The following is a 15,055-nucleotide window of genomic DNA, read 5'->3' on the forward strand; positions in this document are numbered from 1 at the left end:
CATCTGGAGAGCGCGCGCCCTCCCGCCCCGCCCAGCGCGCACATCTGGCTGCAGCGCCGGGGGGGGGGCACAGCTGGAGCTGCCCTTGGGCCCGGTGCGCATCTGCCCGCCCACGTGCGCAGGCCCGGCCCGGCCGCCGCCCCGCGCTCCGGGCGGCCCCGCGCTCCGGGCGGCCCCGCGCGGGCCGCAGGCACCGGGGACCCTTCGGCGCCGCCGTTCGGGGCCGCTTTGCTTCAGCCGCGCTTCCTGCGGCGGGACGGGGCGCGCTCGGCAGCCCCCTGCCAGCCAGCAAAGCGCGTCCCGCTCCCAAAGCCCGGCTTAGCGCAGGGGGCCGCCGCGCAGCGCCCCCTAGTGCCGCCGTGCGGCGCCGCCTCCCCCGGTGCCACCGGCCCCCCCGCGCGCCCCCTGGCGACACCGAGGCGCCGCGCACCCCCCAGCGCCCGCAGAGCGGGGCCTGGGGCGGGGGGACCCGGGGGCAAAGGCCCCTAGCAGCGCCCGGGGGCTGTGTCACGTCTCTAGAGATAACGGACGTGTGTGAGGTCGGGCTGCGCCGGGGCCGAGCGCGGCCCGAGGTGCCGCAGGGCCGCGGCGACCTCCGTGATGTCGGCGTGGAAGGGAWGCGGTGCTCCGGGAACCCGCCTTCACCAGGGGGCTTCAGGCGCATTTAAATGTGTTTTGMGCTATGTGACTCCACGTCCCCGTTAGGAATATTTATGTTAGATGTAAAATATAAGTGGTTTTATATGAGGCATGGCTCTTGGGAGCAATTCCCAAGGCAGCGTCAACATCTGTTAGCCGTTTTGTCAAGGCTAGGGGGCCGCCAGGATGAGGGGGGCAGCAAATTGCCACAAGGTTGGGCTTTGCATGGGTTGTAAAAGTTTCTTGGAACTTTTATTAATAAAAGGTTATTATTTTTTCTTGATTTCGCCTGGAGTAAACCAACCTCTTCCAATCCTAATTTCAATGTGACTCTTAAAAGACAAACCTAGACAAAGTGTTTCTGACGCCCTATCTAATCTCATTGGAACATTTCAAGGCAGAAGGCCYTTGGGGAGAGAACAGCTCTGCGGGTTTGGTCCCTGCGCAGCTGTGGGCCAGGGCTCAGGACTGGTCTCCATAATGCTCCTTTTCCTCTGCATCGGGAGGGAGAAGCAGCGAGTTGGGTGCAGTCCCCGGACCTGCTGCAGCCTCTGCCGCCACACACCAGGATGCAGCGCTGCACAGGTGCAGTGCCCGGAAAGCTCCATCTTGGAAGCAGAGGGGATGGATTGATCAGCCTCCTGTGGGGCGTGTGGCCACTGGGACCATGGCTCCGAGCCGCTGAGCAGGAGCAGGGCATCACACAGGCAACTCCTGTGCAATTGCTGCTGGGAGAAGGGCAAGACCCTCTCCAACCCAGGAGGCCTTCCAAAGAGCTCCCTGCCCGGCGGCCGGTCGGAGGCAGCGCCGCAAGGGCCCTGGGGCTCCCCGGGCCGGCCTCAGCTCCCGCCAGGGCCGAATCCCGGCGGGAAGGGGGCGGAATCCCGGGCCGGTGCCGCCGCGCGCCGCCGGGGGGCGCCGCGAGCCCGGGCAGCGCGGGCGGGGCGGGGGCTGCGAGCGCCCCGCGGGGTGCGGCACTGCGGCCGTCCCGCCTCGTCCCGCACGGCCGCACACAGCAGCACCTCCCTGCGGTCCCAGGGACACCAACTGAGAGCACCTGAAATGCAGCAACTGCCGCCTCCAAGGCACAGCTCTCCCATACATGTGTAATATTACCAGTGGCTGTTTTACTCCAGTTAGACCGACTCTCCCGCCAGCCTGTGTAGGCTTCCCGTGGTCCATGTTAGCCACAGTGATACTTCCAGTGCCTTCAGGCAAAAACACCCATAGTGTCTTTGCAGTGATCTGTTAGTGTGGATGCATTCGCTGCCCAAGCCTCTCCCTATTGTATTTTCAGTTAGGGAAAGCACTAAACACATTGCTCCGTGTTACAGCAATTTAATTTGCTACCCTTCAAGAAGTTGCCTACGAGCACTTACAGGTTTGCAGGGCTTTTCCACTGCTTTTCCTGTAGGTTTTCCTGTGAAAGTTCCAGCTACTTGGTCTGCAGCCCCAGGACCTCTGAAGAGAAGTTTCTCCTTCAGAAATTTCYGTGTGAATTACTAACCTCTATTAGTGGGAACTTCTGACACCTGTCAGGGTATCCAGCAAGGATCCAATCACCGTTTTCCGTGATAGTTCTTTACAGAACTTGGATACCCCATACAAAAAGCAGTGGCCCAAGATAATCTTTATTTCCCAAGATCTGCAATTGATTTATCAAGCCAGTAGAGAAAGACTAGCTAGGAAATGCCAGCCACCTCCGGAGAACTCCTGGAAAGGCAGCGGTCGGCAGCTCCTCTGCCATCTCTTTAGGCATGCAAGAAAACAGACTAGTGAGAAAGCACCCGCCACCGCTCACAGCGCCCGTCTCGCCATCCCGCTGGCTTCAGGGTGGCTCTTGTCRCCCTGCGGCTGCTGCCCTGCACACCCCCCGCCTCCCTGCTCCTCGCGCAGCCCCCATGGGGGGGCTCCGGCCTCCCCTCTGCTCCGGGAAATTTTCCATCCACGGGGAGAAGGTATTTGCTCATGTTGTCTCAGTGGCTGCAGGCTCCGGTGCCAATCCTCAGGTGTCATCTCTGCAGCACCCGGTAGGGCAAAGAGCAGCGTGTAGATAAAGCAGGGATTGAGCAAGCTGCGGCTGCAAAGGCCAGGCATGCTGGGTCAGAGGTGAGCAGAACATAAGCACAAGGCCAACAAATACCCGAGCATCCCCGTGTCACATGGGAGCAGGGGTGAGCGAGCGCTGAGCCGGGGCAGGACTCTCTGCTCTTCAGCGAAAGAGCTGCACGAGGCCGGGAGATGTGGCCGGGGCCCTGGCGTGGGGCACGCGCGGTGGGCATGAGACCTGGGTCTAGAGAGGGGGAAGGACGTGCCCACGGGTTTGTGTGTTAACATGAGAAAAGGCTCAAGGCTGAGAACTAGGGGAGAAGGAAGGAAAGTCAACCCCTTCCTGAGCTGAGACGCTGTCCGTATCTGATGTTTCACAAATTTATGCAGCAGAGAGCAGTGGGTGGGAAGCAAGAGACCAACAGGCAGCCCCTTCCAGGGAGAGCTCGCAGGTTGTGCTGGTGTAAGATTTGCAGCTGTATAAATATGGAGTGAAAARGGTATAAAAAGAAGTGAAAGGTAGAGTGCAGAACATGCTTAGAAATRAACTTCCATTTTACCTCTCTATTTTGCAGCTTTTATCCCAGCAACACTCTGCCTAAGCCAGCCCCTCACCCCAAATCACCCCCTATTCCCCCGAGACCGTCGTACGCCGCCCCCGCGCTCTCCCTCCATGTGCCCGTGCGCACGGACACGGCTCCCCTCCCAAACCACCGCCACGCTCCTCTCTTCCTCACACCAACACACAGGCTGCAAAGCCCCGTTCACTGGGGCATGGCACCAGCTTCTGGCACTCATGTCCTCCCTCTCTGCCCCTGCGTGTCGTGTTTTGRACTGTGGCTCTCCGGCTGCGAGATCCGCAAGGCGAATAACACAAGAGATCTGCACTGCTGATGCTACCCGCCTGCTGGCAAGGACTGCAAGGCAAATAATACAAGGCTTGTGCTGTATATAACAAGCATCACCACAAATTATCACCAGCTTGTTTTTCTAGTGCACAGACCTCAGTTCACAGTTCTTATAAACTCTTCAGTCTAACATTTCACTATGTGTCACTATTAAACTGGAATCTAACTAAGTAATTTGCGGGTGATGCCGTCTCCATCCCCAACTGACTAGTTCTGAAAAAGGAAATCAGGAAGTCGCTGGAAAGCAGCACTTCTCACCAAACGCCGACTCTGCCCAGGGCTGTTCCGCCAGGAGCCTCCTTACAAAAAGGCCCCTGTCCTCAGCCATTCCACGGGGCGACACCAGGGCCTGGACCCCTCAGCTGGGAATGTCTCATCCTGGCACCTCAACTCCTACCTAAAGAGTTTCTTGACAGGGAAGGCTTTTCCAGGAGGATTTCCAGAGCTGGCCAGGTGCGGAGCCTCAGGGACAGCCTCGGGGACAGGCTGCAGGGTGCTCAGGGGTGCTGGGACACCCTTCACAGTGCAGATCTCACTCTGCACCCGCTCATGCGTCCAAAGCCCCATTTCTGGTCACGTATTCGCTAGGGCAAGGGCGGAAACAATGTGAAAGAAACCAGAGGCAGCCCSAAAGCGGCTCGCTGAACGCCGGCCGGGGTTTGGGTGAGCGGCCGGTGCCGCCAGCAGGTTCCCACGAGAAGCTGCGAGCGGATGCGGCCACCCCGCGCGTGGACGCCGAGCCCCGAGGCTGGAGGAAGTTTAAAGAGCAGCAGGGAGAGTGGGGAGGCCGGCGGGGCACGGGAAGGAGGCGACAGGCCGGGCATCCAACCTCAATTACCTTTCTGGCTGACGTGGGATCTCCGTGAGTACGGAATTACTCAGCCCCGGCCGGGAAAGGAGGTGTGGGCCCTGCCACCCCGATACCATCTCTTTCACATGATGGTTGCACAGTGGTTGTGCCAGGGGAGCTCGGCGCAGGCTCGGGCACCCGTTTCTGCTGCCGAGCAGCAGAGCATCATGCAGGAGGTCAGAGGCAGCAAACGAGACCCCCAAGAACATCCCAGGGGCCTGGGAGCGTCACCAGTGCAGTTTAATGTCCAGTTTTAGCTAATGGCTCTGGCACGCTGGAGACCTGGCAAAGCCCAAGGGGGCATTTGGAGGAGCCAGAGCTGCTTGTGAGCCCCGAGACATTCCAGAGGCAGAAAGCCAAGGAGCCCGATTTCCACGAGTTCAGTTGCAAGGGCCAGTTAGGGCGGCCGTTGCGTGGAGCTGTCAGATGAGAATGCAGGATAAAGACCCAGAGAAGAGAGTAAACAGCCCGAAGAACAAGCCCCGGCTCAATACAACTTGCCAGCCTTTGCACCCAATACAGATGTTTGTATTTGGGAAGGTATGGGCTCTAACTGCAACCTGCAGACCAGACCTCTGGCCAGGCCCAGCTCCAATTTAATCTCTGGTGCGCTCACCGAAGATTAGCTTGGTAGATAAAGATGGAACTAGAAATATTTGAAGTCTGCAAACCTGTTAGGGTACTTTAGTTATGGAAAGAAAAAGCCATTGAAAATGTGAAAAGAACAAGAAAAGAGAAGAAAAACAAAAAAGTCAGAGGAGCCTGGTGGTCTCCTCAGACTGCTTTCTAAATTCTTCCTCTTTTCAAATTCAGAAGTTTGAACATTATGAACAGTTGACTGTTTAAATCATATAATGCAATACCTGTTCCTCTGGCTTAACGTTACAGTATTTCCCACACCGCAGGATTGCTTCACATTATTCTGAGAGGCAGTGTCATTTTCCCTGCAGTGCTGGGTCTTCTTTACTGAGGCGAAGGACACTCCTACTTCCTTTAATTATATGTTTTGTTTTAAATTAATGTCCTTTATTCTGGGGATGAATCACCAGCTTGTAGACAGGTAAATGTGGGAGTAAGGGAAAGAAAATATAAGTTTGATTCCCAAGGTGGGTGTCTTTAATTAAAACGGACATCAAGATTCTGTTTTCCTTCCCAAACTCACCCTGCGCACCCAATATCACGGTCCCGGTGGACTCCATGTTCCTGTGCACGTCTCGCGCTCCCTTTCTGGCTCGCTTTGAACACAGCCCCCTTGGCTTTCAGAGTAGCAGTTCCCTATCGCTCGTGTGCCCTCAGAGTTGCACCATACCCTGCAAAGTAAATATGCCCASACAAACTTTAAGGCCACCATCCCCGCGCGAGGAGGTGGGGAGCGCGCGGGGCTTGCCCGGCTCCCTCACCCCACCAGGGCAGCCGGGGCAGCGCCGTGTCCGGCTCCAGCTCCATTTCACCGAGTTCCCCACTCGCTGTTGTAAAGCGGTTCGGAGCACGTCTCCATGGGACAACTCTGCCTGCCAGTGGGATTTACTTAATCAAGCACTGGCCGGAGAATAGCAGGATCTGGCTTCTATTTGCAGCTTTCTCCCTGCCTTGGCAAAAGAGCTCGGAAAAATCTCGCCTGCCTTGATTTCCCCAAGGGTAAAACGGGACCCAGGCGGGATTTGCACCCACCTCTGCACAGCACTGTCAGCCCTGCGGCACCGAGCCCTACCCTCAGATGCGAAACAGCCCAGCTGGGGCCGGGGTGGCAGCAGGGTCCCCACGGGCGCCCGTGGACCCTCGGGGTCGAGCAGCGCCGGCCACTGTTGCGTGCGGGCGTTGCGGGCGCCCCGAGACGCGGCGCTGGCGGCGAGGCCGGCTGCTCGCGGCCTTACCTGCGGGCCCGCGGGCCAGGGCCCTCCCTCGGCAGCCGGCCCCGCTCCGCTGGGGTGGCTCGGTACAGCCGCACACGCACACACCCCCGGTGCCTCCTGCGGGGCCCGCGCCAGCGGTTGCGAAGCGTGCAGCGTGGCAGGCGGCCAGGCGCTGACGTTCCTGTTGCTATGGGATCCACCGCCCCTATAAATAACTGAGCAAAGGAACTTTCCTAAGTCAGAGACTTTAGGACACGGGACCCACAACCAGATGGTCCGGAGGAGAAACGCGGGCTCGAGCAGCAGCGGCAGGAGCAGCCGAGCCCCGTCGAGCCGCAGCTCCTGAGGCAGCACCGCGGGCAGCGCAGCCGGGGGCCGTGCCCAGAGCCACGGACTGAGGCCGGCTCTGGAGCCCCCCACCCCAACGGCGGCTGCTTGATCCTCTGCCGGGGGGGCCCCCCGCGCCGTTTCCTCCTCCCCGCATCGCCCTTTGCTTTCATGCAACGCCTGGTGGCCTGGGACACAGCATGCTTCCCCATCCAGCCGCCCGCCTTTAAATCCATGGAAGTGGCTAATTTCTACTACGAGGCGGACTGTCTGGCTGCTCTGAACAAGCTGCACCCGCGGGCGGCCGGCGGCCGCGCCGTGAGCGAGCTCTCCGTGGGGGACCACGAGAGAGCCATCGACTTCAGCCCCTACCTGGAGCCCGCGGCCGCGCAGCCGCCTCCTCCCGCGGCAGCAGCAGGGGGCAACTTTGAGCCTGCCTGCAGCGGCGGCCAAGATTTCCTTTCCGATCTCTTCGCCGAGGACTATAAAGGCAGCAGCGGCGGCGGCAAGAAGCCCGACTACACCTACCTCAGCCTCGCCCGCCACGGCCCGCCGGGCGCCGGGCAGGCCCACAAGCCGGCGCCGCTGCCCGGCTGCTTCGCGCCGCACGCCGCGGACACCAAGGTGGAGCCGGTCTTCGAGAGCCTGGACTCGTGCAAGGGGCCCCGCAAGGAGGAGGGGGGCGCGGGGCCGGCGCCGGGGGGCATGTCCTCCCCCTACGGCAGCGCCGCGCGCTCCTACCTGGGCTACCAGTCGGTGCCGAGCGGCAGCAGCGGGAACCTCTCCACGTCGTCCTCGTCCAGCCCCCCCGGCACCCCCAACCCCTCCGAGCCCTCCAAGTCGGCCGCGGCCGGCGGCGGCGGCTACTCCGGCGCCGCGGCGGGCAAGAACAAGGCCAAGAAGTGCGTGGACAAGCACAGCGAGGAGTACCGGCAGCGGCGCGAGCGCAACAACATCGCGGTGCGCAAGAGCCGCGACAAGGCCAAGATGCGCAACCTGGAGACGCAGCACAAGGTCTTAGAACTGACGGCCGAGAACGAGCGGCTGCAGAAGAAGGTGGAGCAGCTCTCCCGGGAGCTGAGCACCCTCAGGAACTTGTTCAAACAGCTGCCCGAGCCGCTGCTCGCCACCTCGCCGCGCTGCTGACCCCCGCGCGGGGCGAGCGCCGCCGCCCTCCATCCCTCCCTCCTGCCGCGGAGCCCGGCGGCCGCTCGGTTTGGTTGTCGCTTTTTCCTTTTATTTTTATTGTTTTTGGTCTTTTTTTTTTTTTGTTTTGTTTTTTGTTTTTTTCTCGCGCCGGCGGGAGCCCCCCCGGGCCGGGCGGGCTCGGCGGGCTGCGGGCGCGGGGGGTTATTTAAAAGAGCGAGAGGAGAGCGAGGGCAGAGTGATGCAATCCGCGAAGCATGGCTGGGAATGCTGTGTACATGATGCAATCTCGTGTAACTGTCAGTCATGAATTGAGTAATCTGTTAAAGATGTTCCTACTTTTTTTTTTTTATTATAAAGAATAATCTATTTCTATAAGAAAATACATATGTATATTTTGGGATCTATGCATTCTTGCTACATTTGAAGCATTAATGAACAATTTTAATAAACTTTATGACTAGGTTAAAAAAAAAAGGAGCTTGTTTTATTCGGAGGGCATCTTTAAAGTTAGATTGGAGGCAGAGCTGAAAATCTAAGTGAATCCAGCTCGGTGCTGAGGGCAGGGACCAGGATTTTTGTTTGTCTTTTGGCTTCTTTTTTTTTTGTGACTCAGCAAAAAGAAAAAGAAAAAAAAAAGAAAGAGAACAAGCAAAACAAAAACAAGGGAAAACCAGAAAGAGCAGAGCTGGGAGCTTTAGCCTGTCCTTGTTTTCTTGCCTCTTTTTATTTCCTCTTACACTTGCCATAGCTGCGGCGCGGGGTTGTTTGGGGAGGAGGTGTTTGGTTTTGCTTTTTTGCACTTCTCCCTGTCCTTGATGCGTAGAGTGAGATCCGCTGGCCAAGCCATGACCAGYGTTTGGCAGAGCAACTGCAAGTCCAAGGGGGAGGGAGGGTGGAAAAAACAAGGCAGGCAGGCAGGCCAAAATGAGGTTTTCTTTCTTGCTTGAGTGTCTGTTCTCCAAGTTACGATTCAGCATTTCTTATGTTTGCAGTTTACAGGACTAAACACGGAAAGTAGCATTTCTGTTGGCCGTTGATAATTCGGTGGTGGCTCAGGAAGCTCGCGGGGAAGCCGGCCAGGTGAGAGGCGCATGAACAGCTCTCCCTGATACTCCCCCTTGAAACTTTAAAACACTGTGTCTAAAAGCAGGCGTTTCTGCATGGAAAGGTGTTGGTTTCTGCATGCACGGGGGCAGCAGGCAAGGAGGAAGTTTGCAGCAGCCACCGCTTTGTTTTGGGGAGAACGGAGGCTCTGCTGCTGCTGCGGGGARCCCGACCGGCCAAGGCTGCCTCGTCCCGGGTCCCTGGCTCCCCGTCCTGCTGCCCTGGGGCCGGCTGCTAAGAGTCAACAGGCTCGAGCTGTGGCGGGAGGGAGCTGAGCAAAGGTCTTACTCAGCAGTTTCCATTTTCCTGTTAGGCCAAATTTAAGCACTCAGTTTTCAGATTCAGACTCCTAATGCCCTGCAAAGATATTTCCTAGCTGTCTRTACTCTGTTTGACAGTAGAATCTCTATTCAGAGTTTTCTCTCTTAAATAAAACAGTAGATTTGAATATATATATCCCAGTATAAAGAGCAATGGAGAGCAGAAGAAACTCTTGCTTTTGACTGCTTGTTTGTAGCGTTTCTTTAAGCAAAGCATGTGTTCTGCTGAAGGAACTGCTCTACATTTTTGGACACTTAAGATCGTATCTTCCTCCAGCAGGTAAAGCTCCCGGAGCTCTCCCTGAACTTTGCTTTGCATTTCCTGCTCCCGCTATGCCGCTCCTGCCAGGAGCTGCGCGGGGAGGGTAAGAAGTGACATGTTTGCCTTGAAACAGATTTATCTCCCTTTTTTAAAATGCTTTTTACTTTGTGTGGGGAGTCCAGTGCCTTGTACGAAGGCTCGGCGCGGACCTCCCTGCGCCGCTCGTGCTGCTGCAGCAGCCCGGGCGCGAGCTCTCGCCTGCGCCATCCCTCGTGACCGTCATCTCCCCAGCCTCCCATGGCTGTTGATTCTCCCGTCCTCGTTACGAAACTGCTCCGTGTTCGCGGCGCGGCGGAGGCCGGGTGCCTTCCCCACGCGCCGCAGCGGCGCTCCCGGCCCGCACGGCGCCCAGGCCTCCGCAGACACATCTCTTCTCTTCTCCATAGGCGACGAAGCCTCCGTCAAAAGCTCGGTTTGTGGAGGCTGGGAGGCAGGGGAGATTGGAAGATAAGATGTACTAAAGGTATTTATATTTGTTTAAATTATAGTCCAGTTCTGGAGATAGAGCATGAATGAGCTAATCCCCGTCCTTAAACTTTGCCTGCTGCAGCTAGGAAGAGTCGGGGCCACGTGCGGTTGCAATTTAAAGAATGATGTTTAAATTCCTGCTGTATTCCACTGTATCTCCTAATTTGGGTTACAGATTTCTCCTTCTGGAGGGACCTGGTGCAGCACTGAGTCTTTGTCAGAAAAATACAATTTCAGATGGAAAACAGAGGAYATAAATGCACTGATTTTACTCTAGTCTTAGAAGGAATTTGTGAAAGATTCAGAAAGAGAATTTCTGAATCCTTCCCTTTAAATCTGGGGTTAGCCATATAACCTACGCTTCAGGAGCTTTGTAGCACTTTYACATGCACAGAGGTCACAAAATACCCTACTTTACAAAAACAGAGTACAAAAAAGCCCCTTGCAATTAAAATACTTCCTAGAGAAAAAGAAGAAAAATTGGAAATGAATCTGAGACAACTGCAAGCACTGAAGGAGACAAAAGATTCAAAAAACTTTTCAAATCACAGTGGGGGAATCGGAAAATCCCTGTCCAAACACTGTCTCAGCTCCAAATATTGATATAGCTTCACATTACAAATAAGATTGTGTTGGTTGAAAGCATCGCTTGGTGTATCTCGGCTGGTTTCTTACAGGATTTCTTTGTCCTAAATCTTCTCAGTCCTAAATCAACTTAGTACAAGTTGTCATAGGACTTTGTGTGTGTATACTCAAGCAAACCATGCTTGAGTTATGGCAAATGATTCTAGTTTTCTGCTTTGAAGCTTGTGGAGGTTTATACACAACATTTGTTGTAGCCTTTGTTTTCCTCTTTCACTTTGTTTATTTCATTTACTGATTCATATAGGTCTTTCTCACCACTACTGAAATAACCAAATTTCCTCCTATGCAGAAATAAATCTAGAAGGTCAAATCCCTACCATTGACAAAGCATCTAACAGTTTTATTGTTTGCTAGGTCTTTCAATTCAATCATGTTTAGTTCTGCAAAAGAATTTTTATGTACTATTTTAAAACAAAATAATTAAATATACTGACAATTACTAATTTGTTAGCAGTTCTTCTATGTATTAATACAGATTATTATTTTCTACTTTCTTTATACGCCCAAAGCATCTAGTAATCCTTGTAGCTCTGACATTGTGCGTTGCTTTTCCCACTGCCTTCCATTTATCACTCTTGGAGGATGCTGGAAAAGTTGCACTTTCTTCTGTACTAATTATTTAACTTCTATCAGATAAAATCACACACATGCAACGCAGGATTACCGAGCTGGGAGACTCAATCACATTTGGTAAGTGTGGAGTTTTTTCCTCTTGTTAAAATCCCACAACTGCCTTCAGCTATTGGGATTACAACCTGGAAAAGCTGTCAGTGAGGTAACTAGCGCCTCCAAATGTTTGTGCAGTTTTTACCTTAACAATTGTATTGCTAGAACAACTGTCATCAGTGTGGATGTGCATGTCGATCCTGACATGACGCCAGCACAGCAGCAGTTGTGATCTGCAGTAGATCTCTCAAGGTCACACTTTCACAGAATAGATCCAAATTCAAGCTTCATTAGTTCTAAAATTTTCACTGATTTGTAATATTTAGATCCAACTATTTTTTCAAGCTAATTACAGTCCAAGATATTGGTCTATATCCAGTTCTGGCCTTGCCCTATCCCATCTGCTCTTGCCTTGGCACTCCTATATCACACATTCCACAGCTATCACAGCACGTTCTCACAGTTTAGAGTCTTTAAACCTGAGGTTTTATTTAGGCCTCATTGTATAATTCCAAGTGATTTACAGAATGATGAATCCTCCAAGGCCTCGCACGTCCTCTCCGCACGGCACACGGAGAACCCCAGACCTGCTTGGACGGGCTCTCCCAGAGCCAGCTCTGCGCATCGCCCAGGCAGGGTGAAAACGGGGGTTTTGAGAGAGGCTACAAAATCGGGAGTTTCACATGGCCACACGGAGCAYGCGCCGTGCGCGTTTGCTCTCTATAAATACCTCGGGTTTACTAGTACATCGCAATAGCAGTTCATTAAGCCTGTGGTATGTAGTTCATGGATGTTGTCTAGAAATTACAGTAGCAAGAAGCAAAGCATCTTTCATACAACACAAAATCTCTCTAGTGCCCGATCAAGCTCCATGGAAGCTGCTGAGCTCCTCCGAGCTCCGAGCAGAGGAGCTCTGCTGTGGAAACGCTCGACACGGTGACACGATGGGAACAGATCCTGTGYGCAACATGATGAAACTATTACTTGGCTGCCGTCATTCAGAAAGGGAATCACAAGAGTTTCCCAGGGCAGCGCCGGCRGCTCCTGGCAGCGCACGGGGGCTGCTCCTCACCCGGCCACCGGGACCCGGACCCGGGGCGGGAGGGTTTGGCAGCCGTTTGGCTGGGTGTTTTGGGTGGCTGCTTGGCTGGATGTTTTGGACAGCCGTTTGCCACCCTTCTGCGAGTCTAGGTGAAAGTGTAAAATACAGATTCTGTCTTTATTGTTGCTTGTAGGCCAGAAACTGAAGCTGTTGCTTGAAATACAGAAGGACAGAAAATGAAGCTAGAATGTAATGTCTAAGCATGTCTATCATTATGCCTATCATTAAATGTACAGGAGCAGAATGAACTCTATGGCTTAACTTTAGCCCTTGTGTACACAGTGCCCTTAAACACTTGCAAAGCAAACTATATAGCTGCAGCATTAATTAACAGAGAATACTGACAATTTCTGAATTCAGAAATTAAGACACATGAGACGAAGACTTGAGCTTTGGCAAAAGCACGTGAATTGAAAGACACAGTTTCTGTTCCTGTTTTTTCCACCAGTTTATTGTCTCTTTAGATAGTCTCTTAGTCCCTAAATGTCACAGAAGCTCTATGCACATATGTGTGTGTCTAATTACGAGGCAGTTGCCATAGCTGCAGGTGTATTTGCCTATTATATATTTAGATCCTGATCTTATACATGTGCTTCRTTTTATACGTGTAGCTGCAGTGATTTCAGTGGAACTATTATTACTCACATGAGTAATGATAAATGCATAGATCTGTATTTACATGGATGTATTTACATGGATCTGTATATACATGGGTCTGAGCTCACAGTGTCTCTGGGAAAATACATCCTGCTCTGTTTCACCTACCTGCCCTGGTACATTTTGAGCACTTTTACACCACATGTATTTGATCTCTAGGGAGCTACCTGTGCACAGGGRCTGCTTGGCAGTATCCCTCTGTGCAAGGGGAGACGACAGCAGCTTCAGCTCCTGGGGAGCACGTCGGGTGCTGCCTGTGCTCTCACAGCCACGCTGGACCCCAGTTCCACAAAGCACCAGTGTATGTTAACCCTGAGCATTAGCGAACCAGCACTGAACACGAGCCTTAAAGTTCTGCACACACCAAATGGTTTGGTGAAACGCGTCCTTGCAGAAGTGCTGCCAGGCCCCTGGTTATTGCTGTGATGCAGCTGTGACAGGGGCATCAGCCTAGGGAGAGAAAATGCAACATAAAAACTGGATATTCAGAAAAGATGCACCGAAACAGGCCAAAAAGAAAAACAAAACAATTTCTTCTCACTGTGCCAGAGCAGCCCATCCAGTCTGTATGCTGGCCAGGTCTGGCAAGTCACAATTTCAGAGCGCGGTGTTAGTACCTGGCTGGGGATGAAAGGGATCTTAAGCAACAATCCTCGCCACATCAGCAAGAGCCGCTGCCAACAGCCATGGACTTCTGCGGGCTGGAAGACAACTGATAAAGCAGATGCCGAGAAAAGTAATGGTTCCTGCATTGGGCAATCTCAGTGCTACTAATGGCTACTGGAAAATGTTATTTTTATTTTATTTTTGCAGTTGCATAAGCCTGATTCTCTAAAGGCTCACACTGGCATGGTGTTTGTATGTGGCTCTTTATGGCAAAGCATTTTATTCAGGTAAGCAGATATTTTACAGGGGAAAACCACTACTCCTTGGTAGTTGTTGCTCTGTCAATCATGCATGCAAGTCAATTGTGTCCTTGTCCAGAATTAGCTCTTACGGATTTTGGCTTGTGGATTATGTTGCACTCAGAATAGGTGGGAATGATGAAATCAAACCTGTTGTAATACAATCCAGKGTCTAGTTCTAGGGGAGACAGTTCATGAGACGGGTTGGCAGTTGGGAAAGGGTTCAGCAAAAAGGACTAGAAAGCAGATCTCAACACAGTGAAGAAGCCTCAAGAGAAGGAAGTGATACCAACCAGCACACGGTTCTGGGAAGGCTACAGCAAGTTGTGGCGCTGATGGGAACCGTGTCCAGCAGACAGGCTAGGGGCGCTGAGCTATTTTCCCACTGACCTCATGGTAACATGAAGTGAAAATTCCACTGCAATGTTTCCTGCCAAGTCTTTAAAGACAAGAAGAAGAAAAAAAAGGCTCCCGCTCCTGCATTTTGCATTAATTCACTAGCAGGTGCTCTTCTGCACGAGCCCTGCGAAAGCTTTGTTACCAGAGGTATACTAACTATTAAACAGCCATAAGCTTAAACTGCTATTTACTGTAGGCCTGTGCCTTTTTATTGCACACAGGGAGGGAACTCCCTTCTCAGCCCTCCAGGTGGTCCCTCCAGGGCAGGGTTGAGGTGCATTGGTGAGAAGGGGTGGGGTTGGGTGGGAGAGGCTTTCATTGCTGCCCTACCTGTTCTGGGCATAAATTGAAATGATCGGTCTCCAAATCCTGCCAATTAGGCACGCTTTACTGGCATTAGAGTCACTTTACAATGATAGCTACAATTAAAATGTTTCCCTTTAAAAAATAAGGCAAAATCTGCCTTATTGAACTCCCAGAGCTGCGATGACGTGGGGTCGGAGGCCTCCCGGCCCTACCCAGCCAGGCAGGAGCAGGGCAGCATCCTGCAACACAGGGTGGCTTGGGGACAAGCACCTCCTAACGTGCTCATGTACCCCCTCCCAGCAGGAATTGTGCTCTAGGGAGCCCATGGAGTAGGTCTGGAGAGGGCARGCTGCACTATCCCTCCCTTCTGCCCACTGCTCCAGCGC

At 53.4% G+C, this 15,055-nt stretch overlaps 1 protein-coding gene across 1 annotated transcript; it reads left to right on the forward strand.

Annotated features, from left to right (window-relative positions):
• The first annotated feature begins 6,693 nt into the window (after window positions 1-6,693).
• CEBPB (CCAAT enhancer binding protein beta) lies at window positions 6,694-7,887 on the forward strand. Its single transcript, XM_026042096.1, has one exon. It carries the CDS (start codon window positions 6,798-6,800, stop codon window positions 7,770-7,772), a length of 975 nt encoding a protein of 324 aa, XP_025897881.1. The 5' UTR covers window positions 6,694-6,797; the 3' UTR covers window positions 7,773-7,887.
• Window positions 7,888-15,055: the final 7,168 nt, after the last annotated feature.

Source organism: Nothoprocta perdicaria, unplaced genomic scaffold, assembly GCF_003342845.1.
Source record: "Nothoprocta perdicaria isolate Ctin4 unplaced genomic scaffold, notPer1 scaffold_3, whole genome shotgun sequence".
In the NCBI taxonomy this organism is placed as follows: Eukaryota; Metazoa; Chordata; class Aves; order Tinamiformes; family Tinamidae; genus Nothoprocta; species Nothoprocta perdicaria.